Consider the following 26,306-nt stretch of genomic DNA (forward strand, 5'->3'; position numbering starts at 1 on the left):
GAATTCCAGTGTCTGATAATATCCACATAAGGTTTTATAATATTGGGCAAGAGTAGGTTCCTTTTGTTGTAATTGATGGATTTTCCCTCAGATCTTACAGCACTGTGCATCATTGCTGAGGGAAACCTGTGGCTAGATTGAATCCTTTGTGATGAAAATTCCCTCTTCTGCAACCTATGGCGAAAAGTCCCAACCTTCTAGGGGGCAACCTTAGAATAGGTGTCCCTGGCAACTTTCCAAACAGTAGTGACATCAAGGAGGAGACAGCTTTTGGAAATGGCTGGTTCAATAGAGTTTAGGAGAAAACCCATACCTAAATACTCCTCTATTTCCCACTTGTCTTGTGCGAACCAAGTGTTGAGGGGTTTCACAAATGCACCATGAAGATGACTTGTAGGACCACAAGCATCCATTGCAAGAACCACAAAGAAGGACCATCGAAGGTAATTAGTCTCGTTGAGTTTAACAAAAGTCATCTAAAATGGGGAGAAATCACACTCACGAGTAACTAGAGCATCTCCGCACTAGACATACCAGAAGAAGAGGTGGTGACAGATTTAGAGGCCATGCACTGATTCGGATGAGCAATCAATCAAAAAAACCACAGATCCTTCATTCAAAGGAATCACACCATGAATGAGAAAACAAACCCTTGGTAGGAGAAGAAGTGCTCACCACCAAGGGAAAGAAGACATATGAGGTAGGTGGAAGGCCTAGAAAGGGATCAACAAATAAGTGGAAGGCATCAAGGGGTTGCAAACAAGGTAGCAAGGCCCCTAGAGGGATCACAAAAGAAAGGTGATGCCTTAGGGACTTCGCGACAGGGCTAGCGGAAGCTTAAGGAACTGGTGGAAGCTGTGGAGTGGTCCTACGGACTGCGCGATGGGCTAGCGATGGTCCTTAGGACCTGGCAGAGGCTGGCAAAGGGTGGTGATGATTGGTTGGCTAAAAAAATATAAAAACTTCTTCAGATCCTGTTGGGGGGGGGGGGAATCAAATCCCTAGGGATTTAGGCTCTGATAGCACGTTGAATGGTCTAAGAACTTCTGATTATGTCAAAGACACACAGTCAATCTTTATTTATAATAATAGTATGCATGACAAAAAAGAGAAACTCTCAATGTGGGATTATTACAAATAATATCCTAGAGACAATTTTGCCCTAAAGAATATTATTAGAATTACAGCAAGAAATCACTCAAACCAGCCTTTGGAATTCAGTCAAACTTGAATCGGTTGCTGCTTGTATCAGTGTATGAACGAGAAGCACTGATGAAGTTTCACTCAGTTCGAATGACTGAGTTAGGATATGACCTTAATACAACCATTAGAAGGGTAGGTTTTGTAGACCAAACCAGTCTTCAACTTGGTCCCAACTTTGGATGGAGGTAAGCCTTGTAGAAATGAGGCTTTGCTGCAGATATAAAACAATCTGATTGGACAGAGGTGGACTATGGGATGGAAATGAAATTAGAAGGTTTGGTGTTATGGAGTAATCTAGCCAATTGAATGGTCTGCAATAGGGATCAAGTAAGATTTTGGGTTTTAGCATTAGAACTCTCATAGTTTCAAAAGGTTCCGGTGGATAGATGTGGAATTAGACTCAGATGTTGCAGCATCTTCAACCTCACAGGAGGGGGTCTTCAATCAATTAGTCACAGCAACAAGGATCTGGACCTTGTTTGTCACCTAATTCAGATCTTCAAGGGTTCCACAACACTTTCGATAACCTTTGAATAGCACAGCAATAAAGGAATTGAACAGGGTAGGGAAAACAGAAGACAAAGTGGAGAAAGCATATAGAAGAAACTGTACAGGCGAATGGCCTTCCCATGTTTGGGTCTCTCACCCACAGCCATCACAGCTGTTGAAACAAGGTCTTACTCCCATAATTGATGTCAAGCTTGGCCACAAAATTCTATTCACCAAATTTTTTTCCTTATGATAGGAGCATATAAATAGCTTAGGAAAATCTGGGTCTATTCTTATCTCTTAACCCGTAACTCATTCTGGACTACTTCTCCCCCCTCCAACTCCTCTTGCACTAGAAGAAACTCCTCTTTTTTGGCCCCTTACCCTCTCTGCTATGTCTTTCTCTAACAACGATGGATCCAATATCTCCTTTTGGCTTGATCCTTGGCATCCTCTTGGGATTCTCTATCATTTTCTTGGTGCTAGAGCAGTCTATTCCCCTGGTATTCCCAAACTCTATCCTCTCTCTCACTTCTTTAGTGCCAAAACTTGCTCCCCCCCCCCACCTGTTCCTCGTGAGCTTGACCTTGCATGCTCCCTTCTCCCCCCTCCTCCTCCCCCCCTTTTGACCAGCTTCTTCGGCTCCCTTTGAAAAACTTCCTTTTCTTCACTGCTTCTGCTTGGAACCATATCCGTGGCCCTTCCCCCTCTCCATTGGACCAAGCATGCTTGGTTCAAAGGCAATATCCCCCGTGAAGTCTCTACTGTTTGGAAAACCCTCTCCCTTTGCCTCCCCACCCAATCCCTTCTTATCCACCACTCTATCCCTATCAGCCAATCCTACATCTTTTGTTTTGAGGTTGAGACCACCCTGCACCTTTTCTTTACCTGTCCCTCTTCTCGTCCCATTTGGATCCATGCCCTTTCCTCTATTTGGCCTAGATCTAGGCTTCCTCAACCCCTGGACACTAAGTGCCACTAGTTTGGTTCTACATTTGGAGGCTCCTCGATTGCCGACAGTATAGGGAAGCTTCTTATAGGGGCCTGTATCTCGCATGTTTGGATGGAGTGCAACTTTTGTAGATGGACCACCAAATCTTGTTCCACAGATCAGATTTGGAAAGCCATCTGTAATGATGTTAGCTCTAAGATTTCTTTTTTGTCCCATAAGTCTCTTGTAGATTCCCCAAGGAACAGCTCATTGTTGTTACCTGGGTTCTTGGTAGCTCTTTGTTAGTTTCTTCCAGGCCTTCTTAGCCTAGTTGCACCATCCCACCCCCCCCCCCCCCCCCCCCCCCCCCAAAAAAAAAAAAAAAGATTAGAAAACCTTCTTTTCTCCCCTTGTACTTTATTTTTCCCTTTGGGTGTTTATATTATATGCATATATTCATCAAAAGAAATAGCTTAGGCAAGCAAAAAATGAAAATAAAATGTAGGGAAATAGAAGAACTAGAATTAGAAACTTCTAGGCTTTATAGTTCAGCCACATACGAGACTAAACTAAACTATTTAATATTCAAATAGAAACTAAACTAAAGTTCTAAGTCTCCAGTGATAGACAAGATTTAGCCTTCAAGAAAATCTTCAAATGATCTGGTCTTGGGCCCCACAAGAGCTTCTAGTAGCACACGAACACAAATTAAGGGTTTTTGTACTGTTCATGTAAACAGTGTTTTGGCCTCTCTCTGTTCATGTTCCCTCGCAAATATGCCACACTCATGCACTGGTCCACCCTCACTTTTGGATTAGTGGCCACGAAAGTCCATCACTCACAACCCCCCCCCCTCCCTTGTGATGCACGGGGCAGGGTAGTGTTGTATAAAGATGCCAAGATTAAGCCTCTGACATTATGAGTAATTGATCAGATTTACTCCACAGTATCAAAGCAACAATTATGCTCTGACTTAGGCAATGTCTTGAAGGTAAGATTAGTCAATTCCATTTTCGATGAATCAGGAATGAATGTACTAATGACTTTTCTTCTATTGATAATTTGGTTGGGAATCCTTCTGATGTTGTGGATACAATCCTATAAAAGTTACACAGCTGGTCCTAGATGAAAAGGCCAACCTTATTTGGTTTTAAAATGGTGACAACTCTTGTTTTCAGTTGAGTTCTTCCAGGGATTAAACTGATCCAACAATCTTGAGTTCCTTGCAAGTTGGAGGGGATAGAATATAGGTGTAGAGTGGAAAATAGGAAATCTGCAAGAGTTGATTAATCTAGTGCGTTCAAGTCAAAATGTGCCAGAGTTGGACAGCCCTAGCTAGAACATAGCCGATAATTTTTTAAGTTGAAAATTGAAGCTTAAAGTGGAGGAGCTGGTGATAACCATAGAAGAAAATTCGACCGAAAATGTCAAAATTTCGGTCGAAATGTTTGCATTTTTCAAAAACGAAAAGAAATTCCAATTATTTTGGAAAAGTTACAGATTTTGGACGAAAATTTGGAAATTTTGATCATTTCAGAGGTTTTGACCGAAATTTCGACCATTTCAACATTCCAATTTGTTTTTCCTCAGTTTTTGTTGATTTCTATCATATTTTCACCTAATTTCCATAACTCCTTTGCCTTCAAGCACCTCTTTTACTCATCTATTGCCTCCAAGCACCTCCTAAGCAACAACAGCTACAAACGAAACTCCAGCAACAATAAAATGTGAAGCATGAGCCATACCCAACAGTTCCAAACTTCCCCCTTTTTTATTTTTGTTTTGTTCATGCCTTAAATGATCTTGTTTTGGCTTGAAATTAATATATGTTTAGCCTAGGACTATGATCTATGATTGTTTTTTGTTAAACTTATTTTTTTATTTTTTGCCACCATTTTTTCATTTTCTGATTTTTATAATTATTTTTCTAAAATTATGTATTTATATTTTTTGTATATATGATATATAGGCTTCAACTTAATGTATGTGAGACACCATCACTTGATCTAGTTGGTCATTTTATTTTGTTGATTTGTTGTATATGTAACCATGCTACCAAACAATTCATGTATGCTGAATGATTCTATGCTTGTATGCAATAAAGTTTGTACTTGTCAGAACTAGTCATTTGTTAGTATACTTGAATGATAAATTTTCAATGGTTTCTTTTCGGCAAAATACTAGTTCCATTGTATTTGTTATGCTTTAAATAGATAAGAGGCAATAAATCATATGAAATGGCCATCATATAAGGCCCAAACCGCAAACAAAAAAACACGTCGAAAGGCCCGGGAGCGGGACGAAACCGGGAAACCGCAACCAGAGCCGCCGCAGACCACGGACCCAAACCGGGCGGCGCAGGGCAGAGCAAAGAGAATATTGGTAAGGAGATGAGGGACACTGGGGTTACTTTTGAGTATAGGGTTCGATTTATTGGGTATATTTTTGCAATGAAATTTATTTATAAGCACGTAGGGGAGAGAGAGAGAGAGAGATTCGGGAATGAAATTTAGTTTGGCAGGAACCTTGTATGCGTGCATTTATGTGTGTGTGTTTGTGTGCGTGAGATCGCCTTCCCCACATCTTCCCATTCTTTTGCCATTCTCTCTCCAAAGCCCAACACAGCAGATCACCAACCTAGGCCTGCACCACTTATAGCTAACTACAAGAACCATCTTCTTTAGACCTCAATCTTCTCCATCAAATTTGTCTTACCTATGAACCATATTTTGCACGAAATCATCTATAGAAAGTGTGGTTCAAATAAATCTCTCGAAAACCAATCATACTTATTATTAAGGCCCTCCTAGCACTAAGAGATCCTAAGAAAGTTTTTTTGTGCAAATGTAGTCTTTATCTATGTCTGTTTATATTCTCCTGGTTGGAAGTGATTCAATTGTTATCAATATAGCCACCTTTGCTAAAGAAGAGGGCCTCAGAAACTCTCAATCTTTGAAGGCATCTACATTGATAAGTTTGTTATGGTGCTGTTATTATTAGCCAAGGCTTAGCACATTCTCCCCTCCCTTCCCTGCCCCCCCCCCCCCCAAAAAAAAATGTAAAACCTTGTGCTTCTCTTTGTTTTTTTAGGTGTATTTGTAGGTATATCTGTGGTTTGTGTGACGAAAGATTGATCATACTTGTTATATTGGTACGTTCTATCTATCATTACATACGACTTTTTTTTCTTCCTTTTTAGAATAATGTATAAATATCTACTTCCCTTGGTGTATGCTTTTTGCGGATGATATTGTGTTGATTGATGAGGCCCAAGTGGGGATTAATACCAAATTAGAATCATGGAGAGTAGCTTTGGAATCAAAAGGCTTTAAACTTAGTAGATCGAAGACAGAATATCTAGTTTGTAACTTTAGTCATGATCGGGCAGATGATGAGGTGGTGATACTTGACGATAAAGAGATTCCGCAGAGTGATTGTTTTAGGTACCTAGGTTCAATCATAAGTAAAAGAGGTGATTTAAAGGATGAGGTTTCCCAAAGAATTAAAATAGGGTGGATGAAGTGGAGAGGTGCGTCCGGGGTCTTATGTGATCGGCGTATTCCATTAAAGCTTAAAGGAAAATTTTATAGGACCATTGTTCGACCAGCTATGATGTACGGTGCAGAGTGTTGGGCTGTTAAAAAGAATCATATAGATAAACTCAATGTAGCAGAAATGAGGATGCTAAGATGGATGAGTGGAAAAACTAGGATGGATAAGATAAGAAACGATCATATTAGAGTTGGTCTAGGAGTTGCTCCCATAAGTGATAAGCTTAGAGAAAGTCATTTGAGGTGGCACGGCCACGTTCAACGGAGACCTATAAATGCTCCTGTTCGGAGAAGTGATATAATCCATATTGAAGGAACTAGAAGAGCTAGGGGTAGACCTAAGATAACCTTAGGAGAAGTGGTGAGAAAGGATATGTATAGCTTAGGCCTTGTATCTAGCATGGCCTCGAACAGAACTGATTGGAGGGCAAGAATCCATGTAGCCGACCCCATTTAATTGGGACAAGGCTTGTTGTTGTTGTTGTATAAATATTTGATGGAACCTTGCTTCTATCCTCATTTAGTTGGTAAAAGGCTACATTTTCATTGTCTGTCTTGCTCAGTGTTATTCTTCCTCACTTATGGTAGAACCAGTCAATCATAATATTAGGCAAGAAATTTTCCTTTTCTTGGGCATTAGAAAGAAAATGGAGGATGTTGTTGGTCTATAAGTTAATGAACTATGCATATTTTTAACCAAGTTAAGGTGAAAATGGAGGTTCTTCCTTTGCAAAACTTTGAGTCAGAAGATCCCTTGTTCAAGATTTATACAGAGGAATGTAATGACGTTTTAAATATGTCTTGTGTCTACTACTGTCAGGTAAATGACTCACTAACAGAGGAACCCATTGGCGTGACTGATTTAGAGCCAACCATTTCTGCAAATGATGCCATCACTGAGGAATCCTCCAAGTCTGAGACTGCAGGAACGATAGAGGCAGGAGGGGAGCTAATAAACTCAAAGAACCTTATGGGAGCAATTCTTGCCTTAATTGTTTCATTGATAGTATTTTATCTATTTCAACAAGAAAACCTTTGGCAAAATAACAGCTGATCAGCTATTTGACGAGTGCTGCTTGTGGCATGAGAAGTCAAGAGTCAGACTTCTTAATAATGCTATCGTATCTATAATTTTTGGCCTCCTCTTCATCTTCTTAATTTTGACCGAAGATTTTTCAATTTCATGTCTTCTTTTTTTTTTTGTTGGGTGCAATTTTCACGGCCCTGGTTGTAATGTTGCAAAAAGGGTGGAATCAGAAACAGAACAGTTATATCAATGAAAAGCATTTCGTGTTTCAAAAGGGATCTTCAGGCATTCGATATTGGTTGTTCAGGAGCATCATTTGGATCCCCATTGTTGTCCTGATGCGCTTCAAATTATTATAAATGTAGAGACATAAAGATGTGGGTCTCACTTTCTTGCTTCCCTGGGTATGTCTAATGATATGTGGCTCACTAGTTCCTTTTCTTGGAGAAAATCTCTCAATGAGTAATAGGATAGCTGCATGTAATTTTCTATCAAAAGCCACTCTGTGGGTTTACCCAAAATTTTTTGAGTAGAATATGAAACATGTCTGAATCTGTGGAACTCATGGGAGAGCAAGCCCCTCCAAGAAAAGGATCCAAATTCCAATTAATGGCTGCAACACTAAAGGAACACTGAGTAAACCTATGAAAATGGACATTGAGGTATCGTTCAAATGAATTTTTTTCTAAGATTATGTAGATTTCAAATTGTTCTGATCGAGTTCGAAATTTCGAATCCCCTCCAGATTAGGGGTGAAGTTCGGACGGCCATGAGAACTCATTAGCAAGAAGTTCCTAATTTCCAACCCTTGATTAGATCCAATTTAGCACCACATAGCTTGGAGGATACAGGGTGGGAGGAATTATCAATAGGAAACCATCTTCTAAATCTTACCTTAACTTTGTATGTGACTAATGGACATGTGTCATTCATCCATAGATAAATGGATGATTTATTTCTTTGTCAAAAATAGACTTGATAAAATTCCAATTGAAGTATGTTGATAACAATATTGAACATGATGTTGAAATGATCAGGTTCTTTTTTCTTCTTTCTTTTCCCCTTCTTTTCTGTTGAAAGAAACAGTTTAGTGCAAAATTAAGATAAAATACATGTGATCCATAAGTGTGGACAAAGACTTGTATCCTGTTACTGCAACACGTCAAGAATGAATAAAATCTTCAGCACCATGTCCTCCCACATCATATGACCCAGACAAAATTTGTGCCATCAAAACTTCCCACTATCATAACCAAGTTGTGCGTTGTAGCAATTAATTTTTACGCAGGTCATTTTCTCAAGCAAAAGTGGAGGGTTAAGTTGTTCAGCACATGGTAATCAATGACATTTTTTTCAATGCTTTCTGGGTAGCATCTGCAAATAGCATCTTTACCTTCCCAAATTCATTCCTCTTTTGGAATCTCATCTTCATTCTTCCCTTCTTCAGGATTCATTGAATTTGGAGGCAGTGGAAATACCCGAGTGACCATCTCCACCAACTTCTCCATAGTTTCACCCTCCATGCGCTTCTCAGAGTCCTCAATCATCTGCAGACATGAAACATGACAAATAATAGAAATAGAAATAGGAACTTTAGAGCCACTATAATCTGCAGAATGGCACATGAAAGGAAAATTATAATAAATAGAAAAATTGAATGGGAACATGCTAAACTTCACCACAACCTTTTTTCCCTTTTTTCTTTTTCTCTTGTGATGAAGCACTTCAAGGCAAGTTAGTATTTGTGCAACATGAGAAAAGGAATTTAAGGAACCAATAATGCAAACACGTGCCAGCCACAAAATGGCCCCATGCATACATATCATCTAAACTTTTCTCTTATGCAAGAAAGCTGCTTATTTTCCCCCTAAAAAAAAAAAATTTGACCGAAACAAGCAAGTTGCGGAGGGGAGTGAATAATGGTTAGTGGGTTTCAAAGATATGCCTTTACACGATGTTCAGTCCATCAATCTATCTGTCCAAACAGACATCGAAACAGGACAAACTAAGTAGAAATAGAATCTTTACCCCCAAAACCCCATAGGAACTTTAGAGCCACTATAATCTGCAGAATGGCACATGAAAGGAAAATAATAATAAATAGAAAATTTGAAAAAAGGGTGGATTTATAGCTTCAGATATAACGTCATGGAGAAGTTCTGTATAAAGAATGCGTACTAATTCTAACAGCAAACAATGCCAATACTATCTCTTTGCTACAAGCCAAGAGTTTTTACCTATACATAGTAGCTACTTTTATTGAAAGAAGCAATATCCAACAGAGGTTACAACAACAAAAGCAAATGGAACTGTAAAAGAATATTCCTAATCCAACATAACCTCAATATACCTGTATGCGGTAACACCCCCCCCCCCCAAAAAAAAAAAAAAAAGGAACACAGCATACTTCGAGAACTCTGTTCTCTGGTGCATTTTATTTCTTCAAATCAAAGCACGGTTCCGTGGGTAGCATACAATTACAGAAAATACTGATACTGAGATCCCATCAAGATATTAACTCGTGTCTCCCATCTTATAACAAATATATATATACACACACACACACACACACACACAGGGTACTCCAGAGGCTCAAAATCCTGTTTGAATCAGTAGTTCAAAAGAAAATAAAAAAATCCGTACCCAGTACCCAAGGCTCCCTCATTTAGCAAGGTCTAGGAACATCAAAGTATGCAACCTTACCAGAATTTCTAGAGAGGTTGTTTCCTAGACTTGAACTCATGTACAGAATCTTCCCATTACATGGTGCATTTGCACAGATCACACCTAGAATATGTAGAAATCATCGGTCCAATTTAAATGCCACAAAAGACTTGCAGTCTATAATCAACAAGATTGGCTGCACTTCAATCCTAGAAAGTTTGTGCAAGCACGTTTCAACAAAAAAAAAAGTTTGTCGATATATACATGAACAGATTATAAGATGTATTTTGACAGAAAAGATACCGGGTCAATTTCAACCACAGATGATGGCCGAATATTGATAATATTGAGCTTCTCAGCCTTCGCAAGGTCATACTCTTCACAAATTTTCAAGAACTCATAAATGCATTCCCTTGTTTGGTTGCATGCTGCACTTTCAACCAAATAATCATAAACCTAAATGGTCAATAAGGATGAACAAACACATTAGGTCACACAATTCTTCTACCAAATGACATAACAATTACATAGGAAAACAGACCTCACCTTGAACTCAGATGGAGCTACAGGGCATATAACACACATAGGATCCTTTGATGCTCCTCGTTTTCGTAGAAAATCAAGTACTTCAAAATTTGTAAGCACTCCAGCATTGGCTTGCAATCTTAAAGGATGAAAAGAATTGCATATTTAAGAACTTATACCATAAGCACTCGAAAGCAATATCAAATGCTCAGAACAGAAAATTGAGAAAAGTGAGAGAATAGGGAAGTACTGATGAAAGGCATACATTTTCATCTGTAGATAAGTCAAAAATGCAAACCAATTGGCACTAATTTCTTATCACATGAATCATCACCAGCAGAAGTTGGCAGGAACCTGCCTCTGCATAAATCACGAAAGGTAAAAATCCAAGTTAAAAGCGGGTAAGACAGACTAATTGACAAATCAGCTACTAATTCAAAACAACCAGAAAATAATACAAAACTTTTCAGTCCTACTTAAAAAGTTATATCTAAGAACGTGTACTACATTGGCATGGCTTTAACTAAAGGTTAGTGAGCACAAGATAGGGGCGGGGGGAGAATATTACTAATATAGGTGCCGCCGGATGTGTGTGAACCCAGAACCACCCCGTGGGAGGTTGGGCTTTTTAACTGCTCTACAACCCACCATTGGCATAGCTAAAATATTGTTAGTGCAGATGGGAGTAACGTAGAGCTTGGAGAGAGAAAAACAAGGTTTTGTTCTAATTTTTTGATTGAGTTTGGTTCCACAATTCTCTAGAATCAACATTGGAATCATGATTCAGTGGATTAGATTTTGTAGGATCATATTCATAATATAAAAAACTAATAGATTCACTTGGTATAGTTTTTTATTTGTTCCTCAAGATTTAGTGTCATTAGCAATTTATGATTTGTTGAAAACATAATTCACAGAAGAATGATAATTAATAAGGTTGATTTTTTTATCTTTTCTATTAGCTCTATCATCTGCTCATTTAACCAACAACAAATTAGTTTTACTTATACTTACACCAAAACCAATTTACATTGCATAAGTTTCTAAATCCAAAAAAAAGTGAAAGGATGGTATATGAATTTTACTCTATACTCATGTTATGTAAAGGTTTAAAGATATACATGAAAATAAAGATTTCACATTAAGTCAACTAGATCCTTCGAAGAAATAGTGTACTAGATTACAGACAACATTATAAATTGAACGTCCAACTGAAGCACTAATGCTGAGGTGAACAAAAGAAGGGAGTAATTCTCAGTCCTCTAAACAAGGGCATGTACTAATTGGTCATCTTGCATTATGTTGTAGAGAGGCACACAGCAGTAACAATGCCACAAGTTCTTAATTTCTATGAACAGAAAGCAAGGTTTCAGAGGCCTCTTTTCCCCTGAGACTTGAACCAATGTTTTGAGACATTTACCTCATGCATTTAGCGGTCCAAAGACCTTGTCTCAGGCTATGCTTCTTGAAAAAAAAAAAAAAACAAATCCAATTATGGGTCTAGGGTTATAAATCCAACTCTCCTTGACAAGTAAGGCAACATATAGGTGTCCAGTCAGTAATTTAAAAATAATAAGGTCACCCAAGATTTGATGATAACAAATAGGGAGACAACTCCTATCTTGGTGTCGCTGTCTACCATAAGGAAGTTTGGCTGGCACCCAAGATACATTGATATGCCCATAGCAACTCTACTCATGTGTTTTAAGTATTAGTCCAACTGAAGTTGGGCAAACATCCGTTGTGTTGATCCTAGCTGCAATTGATCTCCGCTGGTTTCCCCAGTTCGAGGCTGACTTTTGCATTATCCCTCACCACTGTCGCTAAAAGGAATTACAGAAGAACAATTCAAACTCATCCAGCATTTAATTGCATCACTCAAGTGGCACCATGGAAGAATGAACGCACAGTTTAAGAAGCTAAAGGACATGGTCTTCAATTCTTGACAGTTTGATGTAGTGGTGGGTAACCAAATAGAGACATGTGGAGACTTTACAGGAATAAAAATAATATAGTAACAAGTTTGCTTCGACCTCTTATCACAAGTATATAACAGTAGAAAAAATATTCAGTTTCAGTAAGCATTCAACCTCACTTCAGCATCAAAGTAAGCAAGAAAAGCTGTTTTCTTACTGATATAGGGCAAGCATTAGGTTTTACAACTTACCAAGGAAGCGAAATGCAGATATGAGAATGACAAAACGCAGCTCTTACCAAGGAAGCTGTTGCAGGAAATTCTTCTCGCAGTTCTTTCACGCAGCTCTCTCTCTTTCGTTCGCAGATTTGAGAATGAAAAAAAACGCAACGCAAATGTCGAAACCCTAACGTCTCTCTTTCTCTCTTCCGCACGGTCAGGTTCACACGATTTCAGGTTTCAGCACTGTTTTTTTCCTCGATTTTGCTTGTTCGCAGGCTCTCTCTCTCTCAGAATCTCGGTCGCAGGATGGAGTGAAGAAGAAGAACGAAGAAAAGCATTAAAAATCAAATCCCTCGATTTTGCTTGTTTTGAATGCCTCGGTTCGGTCCGTCAAGTGGGCCAGCAACGGTTTGGTTTTCCCTCCTAGAACCGTTCGGTTCAAGTTCTACTTCACTTGGTGGAAGATAACACATGGGTATAATCAACGGTTCAAATACAATTGGCCGACATGGCTTAATCCTGGCCACTCGCAGCTAAGTGCTGTGCGCATTAAATGCAAAGCATTGAAGCAAAATGCAGAAAGAAAATTATTTTATCTATAATGGGTTAGTAAAGTGGTTAAAGGCCCAACTTTCCTAGGGGAGGTCTTGAGTTCGCACCCATTCTGGCGGCATTAATTAAATAAAAAGTTAGCTAAGAAAGAAAAAAAAAAAAAAAAAAAGGGATAATTACTATTCCCCCCTTATACTTTAGTTTTATTACTAATCAAACCCTCTTCTTTGTGAAATTACTATTGCCCCCCTCATTTCTAACGGTGTTAAGTGGCTGTTAACATCAAATATGAAATGTCTATTTTGCCCTTAGAATTAAAAAGTCAAAAATATTGCATTACCCTCATTTATAGAAACTATATTGAATGTCAATTATATCCTTAAAATCTTATATTTTAGAATTAGTTTTGGATTTGGTGGGACTACATACTTATGGTTGTTGAAATTTTCACATTCCACTTAAAATTTTCATTATCACCATGATGAAAATTTTACAAACAAATTAGCATATAAGATGCTAATTGATAGAAAATTTGGTAATATATACTATGGTCATCATATATTAGGTGATTTTCAATTACCTACTTTGAATTAAATTTGATATTTCTTAATATTTTAGTTTCCTATTTAATTACATCCTTTTATTTGGTGATTTCTTTTTAGAGAAGAAAAATCACATATTTCCTTTATTCAGTGATTTATTTTTAAAAAGAAAAGTGAATTTAAAGTTAATTTTTTCCCATAGTTAATTAAGGATAGTATTATAACTTAACAAAAGAGTAAATAAATAAAAAGATAATTGTGGGGTTATTTTTGGGATTTTGAATAAATATATAGATGCCACATCATCAGTAAACTAACGGAGTTTAACGGTAGGGGGCATTAGTAATTGTAGACAAAGTTAAAGGTTGGATTAGCAATTTTAAAAAGCAAAGGGGATAAAGTAGTAATAAAATCAAAGTACAAGGGGGCAACAGTAATTATCCCAAAAAAAAAACCAATCCGATGGTTTTCCATTTGGTGGTGGAGAGAAACTTAGTACACAAAAGAGAGACAAAGAAATAGGGAATTTAGAGCAATGGTCCACCATGTTTAATATCAAGCTAAGATGGTTTAGATGGTCCGTCTCGTTCAACATTATGACCTTTTCAAAACCCTAGTGCACTCACATGTGAGAGGTAATCATCCGTCTTTTTTTGTGGTTTACAACGAGAAGCTTGATCCTGAGTCTGGCTGCAAAGCCTCACATTCTTTCATCACATATTCAAGAGGGAGGTCCATCTTATCAGCATATATACCCTCTTAAATGTATGATGAATGTGCGTGAGGCTAGTGTTGTAGAAGATCCCAACTCCCAAATGAATCCGGATCTTCTCCCCGTCATATAAAAAAAAACACAAATACCACAAATGAGCGAGTGCTCCCCCATGGCTTCCTTACCACAAATACCAGTGGGTCCCACTGGTGAAAAAAAGAACTTTTTTTTTTAATTTTTTCCAAAAAGTGTTTTTCACCGTGGGCCCCACTGATATTTGTGGTCAAGAAGCGTAGGGAGAGCACAGGGTGCTCCCTGTCGGGGGGAGCTGATCCGGACTCCTCACAAATGGTATTCTCATGTGCATGTATGCTCACTTGCACATAGGTGCATATGATCCTTTCTGTTACTCCAAAATTTGCCTACTCCGATTCTGCAAGAGACGTATCAAATTAGATATCTTGCGAACAAAAAAACATGAGAGAGTGGGCCATCTTTGTGGATGGAAAGCCGCCTTGGATAACACAGTTTCTCTCAAAAAGTAGTAAACGCTTGAAGAGATCGATGAAGTTTTCTTAGATGGGTGCAGGAGTTAATTTTGTTTTAACTTAATGCAAAGACCTGATTGACTTGGAAAAGACGCTTACAAAGTCTATCACGACAAATTGACATTGAGGCCATTCTGAATTTGGTGGTTGGGAGTTCAGAAGAAGACCCAATATATATAAATATTTATGGAAGAGAAGACTTGAGTCAAGATGATCAGCTTTCGTGGTGGGTGATGAGATCATTGCTCAGTTTCTGAATGCATCGAGACATCGAGTAATCTAATCTAACAGCACTTGCTACAGGTTTCAGTCACTGGGCAATCCAAGTTCCTTAGCAGTCAATATATAGTCCAAGTTCCTTAATTAGCTGGATTGAGAAAATCATGGCGCAGATTTCGCTCTATCAGCTTGAAAACAAGGGGAAGTAGACTAGTGAATTCCGTCACGGCACTTTGAGCAAATAGCTTCATCAGTGAATAAGACCATTCCATTGTTAATTAATTAGAAACTAGAGAAAAATCCAAACGTCTTCTCCTGTTACACATGAAGCCAAAGAACAAATGGGCATGCATGAGATAGCACAAATTAAGGAATCAATCAACAGTGAAATAATTCTAAGCCAACCTTACCACATAATATTTCATTTTCTACTGTTAAGTCAAGTGAATGTAATGAAAAAAATGAAGAAACCTTGGTTTGCCCTTGGAGTCTGTCACAAAAAGATCTTAACCATAGGCAGCTCAGTGATGTGAATTAATTGCGTAGCACTGAAGTCAAACTCCCTTCAATCACAACACTGATCATGGAGATAGAATATATACCATGACCACATTGTTCCCTTTGGCTTGATTATAGAAACATTGTGGTAACCTGGCCCGAATGAACCTCAAATCTGAAAAAACACTTATATACCCTTACTCTTCAAGGCCCTATACGTAATTTGACTACTGAAAATGTGGAGTCTTAAATTGGTGAGCATCATCTAATTGTACTATTTGAAAGTGACTTTGACCCAACCAATTGACTCCTATTAACTGCCAAAAACAAGACCTAGGTCGAAATTGCTGTCAGTTTTAATACACAAGTGATATACATCAAATCATGTACAAGCCAAACAAGGGAGGATAAATGTCTTTCCTGGGGAAGGAAGAAAGATGATAATACTAGTGGAGATCCTCTCTATCCAGCTTGTTCATTCACTCATAGCCACTCACATGAGTGTGAGACCCAGATTGTCCTACCTGATATGGCAAATATTGTGAATGTAGATCCCAAACTGTATAGACGAAAGCTGAGTGGAGAGGTTCTAAACTCAAATAATATATATTGGACATCCGGGTAATATACTGTCATTTTTTCAATGAAAGTGAAATGTATATATCACAACAAATTAAAATACTCGAAGTAAATTATACCATTCACAGTGTAAATATTCTACATGCATTTGATATTGGTCTGATATATGAAATGCTAAACTGAATCTGTGCAAACCAAAATAACATTTATGACCAATTTTATATTGCTTTAATGGTGGCTTGGTAACTAATTATTCATTTCGTGAAACAAATATATTTAAGTTCATTTGTTCTCATCATTATTTCTTCTTTTCTAGGTAAGAGAGATGGTCATCTGCCTAACTTGGCTTAGCTGGCCATATAAATGATAGGGGATCCTCAAGATTAGTAAATATTAAGATGATGGATCATATCAAGTTGATGCATTTTTTCAGTCCTGAAGGGGAGAAAATAGAGATTTTATTAACTTTTTTTCTTTTGAGATAATTGATGATGGCAAATTAAGGTACTAAGTCACACTCTTGTGTTTTTTGAGTTAGGGTTTCTAGCTAGGGTTCTTGAAAGATTTCCAATATTGTGATCTTCTTCAATTGTATACTAAAAAATCTTGACCGGCCAGGTCCATTTTGTAGACAACATGCACATCATTAATAGATTTTGCATGGACCACATTACGTCTTCATGTCATCTGATTTTTTAAAAGCTGTTTCTTCCTGTGGTTGAGAAAACTTTGTATCCTTACTTCTACAAGTCTTTCTCTTGAATAAATTTTCTCATTTCCAAACAAAAACAAAAAATCTTATCTTAACCATTTCCATTCAACGCATTTTGTTTTTGAATGTCAATTCAGTAGGGGAGCAGTACTAGTTGATCCATTTACAGGAAAAAAACTACTATTTCCCGTTAGAAGCGTTTCTGTTTGACTGTCAAGGATGGTTTGGCTAATTAGTGAGGAAAGTCACACTTGGTGTTCAATGACAGCAAGGAATTCCCTGAATTTTCTAAGCATTTGCCTTTTGAGTTGCCCATGAAGACATGAAGAGAGACGTCTAGACCACGGAAATTTAAGAACCGTCAAAGTCTTTCCAAAGATCCACTCGTTCCTTCAAGCTTCAGAAAATTCCAAGTCTGATGAACCAAATTTCCACAGAGTTATTGACTCTAATATTAGTGGAGTTAGGAAGATTTTAAGCATTGGGCCATCTCTTCCCTATATAAGAGGCCCAAATGCAGGTGATAAAGATATAGATGCAGTAACTATCTAAGCTTCTTCTCTTCTTTTTCTCCGTGATCATGGCTACATCCTCTACATTAGGAAGCAACTGCCCTTCTGCTGCTGCTGTCATGCTTCTTCTTCTTGGGTTGGTAATGGCTTGTATAGACATAACAGGTATTACTCAGTCAATTCAGGTTGAGATCTAGGCAACCAAATTTCAATTTTCATCACATGAAGCTAACTTTTTTTACTCAATCTAATGCAGAAGCACAAATAGGTGTTTGTTATGGGATGTTGGGGAACAATTTACCATCAAAACAAGACGTAGTGGCTCTCTACAAATCCAGAAACATCCTTAGAATGAGGCTCTATGATCCAAACCAAGAAGCTCTTCAAGCTCTCAGGGGCTCCAACATTGAACTTATCTTGGGTGTCCCTAATGATGCCCTTCCAGGCATAGCAACCAGCACTTCTACTGCAAATAATTGGGTTCAAAAGAATGTGGTAGCCTACTCATCTAATGTCAAGTTCCGATATATAGCCGTCGGCAATGAAGTTAGTCCAGTCAATGGCAACTCCAAGTATGTTAACTCTGTTCTTCCGGCAATTAGAAACATTCAGTCTGCAATCACATCAGCTGGCCTGAAAATCAAGGTGACCACAGCCATTGAAACTGGACTTCTTGGGACCTCATACCCTCCATCCCAAGGTGCCTTTAGGGGTGATGTAAGGTCATACATAGACCCAATTCTTGCTTTTCTTGCTAAAAATGGATCACCATTATTGGCAAATGTGTATCCTTACTTCAGTTACAAAGGCAACACTGCTCAAATCCAACTTTCCTATGCCTTGTTTACATCCACATCAGTTGTGGTGCAAGATTCAAACAGCAAGCTTGGATATAAAAACCTTTTTGATGCCCTTGTTGATGCTCTCTACTCTGCTATGGAGAAGGCAGGTGGTTCAAGTGTTGGACTTGTTATATCAGAGAGTGGTTGGCCAACTGCAGGGGGTACAGCAACAACAGTAGAGAATGCAAAGACTTACAACAACAATCTGATTCAACATGTGAAGAATGGTACTCCAAAGAAGCCTGTGTCTTTAGAGACTTATGTGTTTGCCATGTTTGATGAGAACAACAAGACTCCAGAGGAGGAGAAGCACTGGGGGTTATTCTCTCCAAACAAACAACCCAAATACCAAATCAACTTCTCTTGAAATGTCGAATAGATCAACTGTGAGATCTAGTACGTATTGATCCGAGATAAATAAGGCAGTCTTTGTCAAAGTAATGTATTACCAATAGTTTCAAGATGTAAGATTATAAAAGATAAAAATAAAGGTCTCTCAGTGACTCTTGCATTGCAGAAGTATCAGATGCATATGCCCATAGAAATAGATGGGCAGTCATTTCATGCCCTTATTTGTGTCTGGATTTCGGTTAGGCACTTTTTTGTTGTGGTGGAGACCAATATTGACCTCGGTGGTCGTTTTTTGACATTGATCATGACTCATTAGGTGGGGTTTTTTCACAAATTTGAGCTTATCGAAATGATTAGCTGTAGGTCCCAAACTAGTACGATAAGGGCGTCTGGGTCGATCAAGACAAGGCCCCCTTGGCCTTTTCCTTCTCGCCCTTTTCTGTCAAGATTAGATTGATCACTAACAAGGCGTCTCGCATGTACATGCATCAAAGGAAACTAGACTCTGTTTTAAGGAGTGAGACTTAAATGCGCAACGCCAAAATTGAACCACGTTTTGAGAAGGTCATCTTGATGCTAAATGAGAGGGACTATCTAAGCCATCTTAGTTTGAAGTTAAACATGGTCAACCATTCCTCTAAATTTTTTACTTCCGTGTCTCTCTTTATTATCTTTCTAGAGTATCTTCTTCCTCTTCTTCTTTTCTTTTCTTTTCTTTCTTTCTTTTTTTTTTTTTTTTTTTTTGGTGCTTTTTTACAGAAATATCCGGCACCCAGCGGCCACACCCCCCCCTTTATTGCCTTTCTAGAGTATCTTTCAACTACTGACCTCTCTCATTTGTTGGTGAAGGTGATCGGTGGCTGAAGGGCAATTTGGTCTTTTTAAGTAGAAGTTGCTCATGAATCTAAAAATAAATTGATGCCCTCAAAGACTTTTCAACTTGAATAAGGAAATGTTTGGCTTACATGCAATCTTCCTTGTTTCTTCATGCCAACAAATCATGATAGACAAGAAATTCTCAATATACTAGCTACTACTCCGCATTCTATATAAGAGGCCTAAATGGTGATGATGAGATGACAAACCTGAAGTTCTCTTCTTCCCCCACTATCATGGCTACATTTCCTGTAAAAATAGGGCAGTCTTTCACAGAGTGATATATTGCTAATATTTCCTAGATGTATAAATTATAAAGCATTAGATAGCTAGATACACTCATAGCGATAGATGGCCGGACATTTCATTCCCTTGTGTTGGATTTGGGTGATACACTTTCTTGTTGTGGTGAATACCAATTTTTACCTTGTAAAATGTTTTGGGGCTCATTTTGGGCCCAAACACATCCAATTAGTCATTTTTTACATCGGTCAGTGCTTAGCAGATGAGTCTTGTTCACAATTTTGAGCTCTTTGAAATCATTAGTTGTAGGCCCCAAACTGTTTGGAGGCCCTACATTGCTCTTTTGGGCCTTTTTTGGTACTTAAAGCCAGGGCATTTGGATTGTTTTCTTGAAATAGGGTTTCTCGTATGTAACAATGCATAGACTCTCAAGTCTCAACAGTTTGAAAGGTGGAAGAAAATGGTTATCTAGCATTATATCTATTCTTCTTCATAGTGAAACACCATCTCTGTTCACCAACGTAGCCTTTGGGCAAATCATGTACATCTGTCTTTATGTATGTGAGCTTTCACATCTTCTTCTTTTCTTTTTTTTTCTTTTTTTTCCTGACATTTTTCACATGAAATTATTCTGTATTTATCAGGGAAGAAAAACTCTCTTCCAAAGTGTGGTGGTTAATACTAGCAGGAAGCGATGAATCCATCTCTGATGCACCTAGGATACCTTTTGTGAGGAGCTTACAAGAGAAATTGCAAGTGGATGGTCTGTTCATATCTTGACTGAATCCATTACAGTAATGAAATTGTGTCCCCACGGAACTTTGATGCTTACAAAACCCTTTAGGCAGTAGGAAGTTTGTGTGTAGCACTTGAAGGAGCTTGTTGAACACAAAAGCTTAGAATATCTTCTTTAAAAGAGGATCAGACAAAGCAATCCCTTCCTCTCAATCCATGACCAAGTATCTCTATCAAATTCTTGATTTGTCTTTGCATCTGAGATAGGGAGACGTGAGAGTCACTCACCATAAACACAAATATATATATTGAATCTCTCTAGCTCTCTCCTTAAACCCAAGTAGCCAAAACTCCATCAGAGAGCCCAAGAACTAAGCCATGGGAGCAGAAGCCATCCAAGTTGAAGGAGATGCCCAGAAGCAACTAGATCTTGAGGTGAGAGACATGGTTTCTGCTCTAACTCGCCGTGTCACAGATCTTCACCGCATCACGAATAACATGCAGACCAAATCTGGGTCAAGCCAAACCCATGCAGATGGTAAGGAGGTTGACGAAGATAATGCCGGCGGGCCGAGAGTAATCACACTTGCAGGAAGCAACACCGGAGCGACGATGCAGGGCAGGAAGGGTGAGATGAATGATCAACCCTATAGATTTTCATGGGGAGAAGAAGATGAGGAGGAGGAGATGACCACGTACGTGAATAGCAATTTCCAAGCTATCAATAACTCTCTCGTTTTTGGTGGGAGTTACAGTTCCAACGATCCTGGTGTCCATATCGAAATCATAGATGACTCTGAAGTTCTTCAAGAAGATCATCATGAGAAGCATCACAAGCACAAGAAGGAGAAGAAGTCTGAAAAGAAAGATAAGAAAGGAAAGAAGGATAAGAAGAGCGATGAAGAGGAAGAGGATTAATTGACATCCTCTTCTCATCATCATCAGCATCATCATCACCATATCTATCTCCCAGTTCTTATATGGTTGTTTCTCAAAGTTTTTTCGATGTTCTTATACAACAACATGATCTAGGTTTTGTAATTCACAAATGGTGTTGTGATATATAGCATCTGTCCTTTTTCTCTTCCCATGCTCATGTAAAATGTATATTTTTCTTTTCTTGAACAAATAAATAATTATCAACCAAAAGACACCCAAAGAGTAATTAAGACCAATTGCATCATGCTTTCATGTTACAATGAACAAACTTTAATTTTTTTTTTTTTTTTTTTATTTTCTTTACTAAACATATTCAAATCCAATCACGATCTTATAATAAGAACAAACTTTCAGTCCCAAACGAAGAGGGACGGAAAAGACTACACCAAAAGAGCAAGAGCCCTTTTTTTGAAGCATGTCCCATGCAAAGAGTAAAGAACAAGGCATTAAAGCCGTGGGCCTAGCCATCTAGGTAATGATACATTTTATTGAGATGATTACTTCTCCTAAGGCTCGAAAGAGAAGGAGAGCGGGTTTCAGTCAGAAAAAAATCATCTGCTGTGTACATAAATGCCAAACAATAGGCTGAAATTTGAAGCATCATTTCAAATTTAAAAAGTTTAAAATAAGTTTGTAATTTTTTTGCTTTTTTAGCATATTATTTGGTATCTATGTGCACTGCTATGCACAGCAGAGGATGTTTTCCATTTCAGTCCAACAATCCCCCAAATTTTGCAGGATAGTCCTTTGCATTTAATGTGCAAGATTGAAACAAGATCGCCCAACTAAACCAATTGTCAAAAAACATTATAATAGTTCTCTCAACTTTCCAAAAAAATCATTCTAATACTAACCTCAAAGAAGGGATAGGTTCAAACCATGGTGACATACTAAATGTTTTGGGTTTTATTTCCATTATTCAATAATAAAGAAAGATTCTCTTGATTTACAGGTACTAATATGGATGAGACTCCAAAAATTACGATGAAGAAAAATATTTATCATATATTTTACTAATTTAAGTTTATGTCTTTGTGGGCTTCGAACAATTAGTTTGTTTCTTCAACTTAAATACCCAAATTTTGATCGTACTTCTTAATAAGATTAAAAAGGTTTCAAATTCAAGTCTCCACTCTCTATGGCTTATGAACAGCTTTGTAGCTGACTTAATGGTGACCAAAGAAAATGTCTAAATCAAACTAGTTCAAATTTCAAAAAAAATTAGAACTTTTTCTTAACAAGAAAATAATTAAGTCAGCCCAGTATCTTCAAAATTAGCAACAAAATTACTCAACCAGACAATTACTTATGTTTAGGGGTGCAAGTTTGGCCCTGGCGGCCCTGACCCGCCCTAAGCCTGAATAGGGCTTGGGCTAAAAAATTTGGCCCTAAGGGCGGGTTAGGGCCAAAATATTCTGGCCCTGAACTAGGGCCAAGGGCGGGCCTGGGATTACTCTCGCCGCCCCCATGCCCCATCCCGGCCCATCCCCGATGTTGGCCCTCGTCCCGATGTTGGCCATGATTCCCGGCCCCGATCTTGGCCCTAATTTTGGCCCCGATCTTGGCCTTGATTTTGGCCCCGATTCTATCCCCGATTTTGGCCCCGATTTTGGCCCTAATTTTGGCCCCGATTCTCGTCTCCCCGATTTTAGCCCTGGTTTTGACCCTGATTTTGGCCATGATTCTGGCCTTGATTTTAGCCCTGATCTTGGCCCTGATTCTGGCCCTGATCTTAGCCTTGATCTAGGCTCATGATTTTGGCCATGATCTTGGCCTTGATCTAAGCCTATGACTTTGGTCATTATCATGACCCTGATTTGAGTCTAAACCTTCCACCCACTGACCCACATGGAGAGGAATTAATTCTAATCCACATGGGTGGATACTTGACACGTGTCAAATCTTAAAAACATGATCATGTTTTGTAGAAAATTAATAAAAATAAATTATAACCTCTTGACCAATATAGTATGCATCCATCTAATTTTGGCACTGATCCTGACCCTAATTTTGACTCTAGTCTTAATGTTAATTTGAACTTGTGATTCTTTTATATATATAGGGTCAGGGCCAATTAGGGCCAATTAGGGCTAATCAGGGCCAATCAAGGTCAGGGACAGGGCCAATCAGGGCCAATCAGGGCTAATCAGAGCCTATCAGGGCCAGGGCTAGGGCCAATCAGGGCCAACCCATCCCGACCCGGCCCTATTAGGGCCAATCAGGGCGGGAATAGGCTTGGCTTGGCCCTGTAGGGCTTAGGGCTAGGGACAATAATCCTTGGCCTTGAACTAGGGTCAGGGCGGGAATGGGCTCAGATTAGAACACATAGGGTTGGGTTTGGGATTGCAAAAGCCCGGCCCAGCCCCGACCTGTTGCAGCCCTACTTATGTTTTCCACTGTTTTATAATTTTTTTCTTTTGGTACAAAATCTATTTTACATAATGGTTATCAAAAGATTTTTACAATTAAGCTTGAAACATTTTTTTTGGGGAGTTTTGGCCTGAAGATATTCTTGTTATTAAGAAAAACCTTAGAGACCATTCAGCATCCACTGCACCAAAAGACTTAATTCTTTTATCTATAAATCCATGTTTTCTCTTTTGGGATATAAGAATCTCTCCATGCTATATTAATTCCCAGAACCCATCTCAACTTAGCGATATTATGAGTTTTTTTTCTTCTTGAAAATTGTATTTAAGAAACCATTAACGTTAAGAATTGAATTCAAATTTCTATAGAAAAACCAAAGAATTAAATTCAAATTATGGTTAGTAAAAATCCGACCATATATTTTTCATTTATGCTTATGTCCTTGTGGGTTTGGGCCAATGAGTTTTCTTTTCTTTATTTTTTTACGGCTGAAATATAAGATTAAGGAAGTTTTAAGTTTGAACCTTCATCTCTCCATACTTGCCTGGGCCCTAATCTTTGTGATTGACTTGATGATGACCCCAAAAAATTTGTAAGTCAACCTAGTTTAAATTTCAAAAATAAAAAGATTTTTTTACATGAAAATAATTAGGTCAGGTCCAAGTTGAATCTTTGAAAGAAAAAAAATTTGGATGAAGAACTTCTTATATACCGGTAGGGGTGTCAAATTTCAACCCGAACCGTTAAAACCGGACCGAACCAGCCTGTTATAGCCCGAACCGATCCTTAATGGGCCGTAATTGGGTTGAGGGTCCTCAGCCCGAACGCGTTTCTGGCTGACCGGGCCGAGCCCGTGTGCGGCCAGCCCGTTAGTCTTTTACATAAATAAAATTAAAATATTAAATGTAATTAATTTTTTTTTTATTGTTTAAATATAATTAATGATCCATGAATTTCGATGTTTGAAACGTTGAGACTCGAGTTTGAGTAGTTGAGAGTTGAATGTTAACACGTTTAACAGTTTAAGCTTTAAGTTTTAACTTTTAACTTTTTAATTTTCAAATTTCATTTAGTTTTATTGTTTTAAAATTTAAAAGTCTTAATTGATAACTCTTAACTCTTAAGTCTTAATCTTAATCGTTAACTTTTTAATTTTCAAATTTCATTTAGTTTTATTATTTTAAAATTTAAAAGTCTTAATTGATAACTCTTAACTCTTAAGTCTTAATCTTAATCGTTAAATTTTTAATTTTTAAATTTCATTTAGTTTTATTATTTTAAAATTTAAAAGTCTTAATTAATAACTCTTAAGTCTTAATCTTAATCGTTAACGTTGTTTCACCGTCTACACATGATAGAAAAATCTAAATTCTTTATTTTTTGAGAGTGGAGGGTGGTTTGGATCAAGCTAATGCCATCACTTAGTTGTTGGATCTACTTGGAGTCTTCAATCTTTTGTAGTTTTGTGTGTGAGAAACTAGGATTTGGAGTTGAGAAAAAAATAAAAATAAATTTCAATATTGATTTTTAATTTAGTCCAAACCGTTAGCCAAACCGAATCCAAATCATTAGGCCAAATCGTTAGTCAACCCGAACCGAAACTGCACCGAACCTCGAAACCGTTATCTTTTAAATGGGCTGGTTTAGGCTAGGGGTTTTTCAGCTCGAAACCGTTAGGCCTGGCCCGAAACCGCTCCAAACCGCACCGTTGACACCCCTATAATACCGGGATGAGAATGAGAATATTGATGTCGCCGAATGGGTACAAACCCAAAACCTCCCCGTGGGAAGTAGGGCCTTTAACAGCTTTACTAACCCACCATTGACAAATCTTCAAAATTAGCAATAGAATTACTCAACCAACACTTCCTTAAAATTTCCACTCTTTCTTTTTTGGTCTACTCTACAATTCAAAATTTATTTTACATATCGGTCATCAAAAGATTTTTACAGTTGAATCTAAAATAACTTTTCTTGTAAGTGACGATTTTATATGTATATTGGGAAGGTTTGGCATGAAGATATTCGTGTTACTACCAAAAGAGACCACTCGAGTACTTACAGCACCAAAAACTCACTTTTTTTTATCCATAATTCTAAATTTACATCCACTTGTTATTAGCCATTTGGATATAACCAAGGTTTAAAGTATTTCATGAGTATGGTATGACACTAGCTAATACGTATCATATTAAATGATAAAGTTTTCCTAGATGGTCAGATTTAAAAAAAAAAAATTATTCAATAAGATATTTTTAAACTTTTTTTACTCAAATGGATTTTATTTTTGAAAACAAATTACTAAATCCCAAATTTTGTGATAATTTTTCTTATCCAACTAATATTCTACGGTGAACTACCTAAATTACCCGCAAAATCTTTTATTGCAAACAATGAAACCGACAAGTGATAGGAAGACTAAGAGCTATAAGAGACAAGATATTATTGGCCCTAGAATTGCCAAGAAATTGAAGTATTTCGTAAGCGTTTCTCAGAAGTTTTTATATAAAAGACTTGAGGGGAATTGGGGTAATTCATGGTAGAATATT

General features: G+C 37.9%; 3 protein-coding genes across 3 annotated transcripts in view; 2 read left to right on the plus strand and 1 right to left on the minus strand.

Annotated features, from left to right (window-relative positions):
* Positions 1–7,388, plus strand: part of LOC149007896 (WPP domain-interacting tail-anchored protein 1-like) — a 30,122-nt gene extending 22,734 nt beyond the window's left edge. The window contains 1 exon segment of the mRNA XM_089167527.1: positions 6,995–7,388. Coding sequence (XP_089023653.1) covers positions 6,995–7,228 — 234 coding nt within the window. The 3' untranslated portion in view covers positions 7,229–7,388.
* Positions 7,389–7,968: 580 nt separating this feature from the next.
* LOC149007897 (uncharacterized) lies at positions 7,969–12,845 on the minus strand. Its single transcript, XM_089167423.1, has 5 exons — positions 12,605–12,845; positions 10,656–10,750; positions 10,412–10,529; positions 10,169–10,321; positions 7,969–8,748 (listed from the first exon to the last, which is right to left on the minus strand). Exons 2-5 carry the CDS (start codon positions 10,661–10,663, stop codon positions 8,605–8,607), a joined length of 423 nt encoding a protein of 140 aa, XP_089023549.1. The 5' UTR covers positions 10,664–10,750; positions 12,605–12,845; the 3' UTR covers positions 7,969–8,604.
* Positions 12,846–17,404: 4,559 nt separating this feature from the next.
* On the plus strand, positions 17,405–18,830 carry LOC149007898 (glucan endo-1,3-beta-glucosidase-like). The gene is made up of 2 exons (XM_089165457.1): positions 17,405–17,566; positions 17,658–18,830. Exons 1-2 carry the CDS (start codon positions 17,470–17,472, stop codon positions 18,608–18,610), a joined length of 1,050 nt encoding a protein of 349 aa, XP_089021583.1. The 5' UTR covers positions 17,405–17,469; the 3' UTR covers positions 18,611–18,830.
* Positions 18,831–26,306: the final 7,476 nt, after the last annotated feature.

The sequence above is a fragment of the Hakea prostrata genome, chromosome 8, assembly GCF_041222555.1.
Source record: "Hakea prostrata isolate BN-2017 chromosome 8, UWA_Hpros_2, whole genome shotgun sequence".
Classification (NCBI taxonomy): Eukaryota; Viridiplantae; Streptophyta; class Magnoliopsida; order Proteales; family Proteaceae; genus Hakea; species Hakea prostrata.

What these genes read in the sequence shown, in the direction of transcription:
- LOC149007897 (XM_089167423.1), bottom strand. An exon ending in TAGCTCCATCTGAGTTCAAG is followed by an intron (nt 10,322 to 10,411) that starts GTGAGGTCTGTT and finishes TTGACCATTTAG; the next exon opens with GTTTATGATTATTTGGTTGA. An exon ending in CTGTGGTTGAAATTGACCCG is followed by an intron (nt 8,749 to 10,168) that starts GTATCTTTTCTG and finishes TCATGTCTGCAG; the next exon opens with ATGATTGAGGACTCTGAGAA.
- LOC149007898 (XM_089165457.1), top strand. Translation starts at nt 17,470, where the DNA reads ATGGCTACATCCTCTACATTAGGAAGCAACTGCCCTTCTGCTGCTGCT. An exon ending in GGCTTGTATAGACATAACAG is followed by an intron (nt 17,567 to 17,657) that starts GTATTACTCAGT and finishes AATCTAATGCAG; the next exon opens with AAGCACAAATAGGTGTTTGT.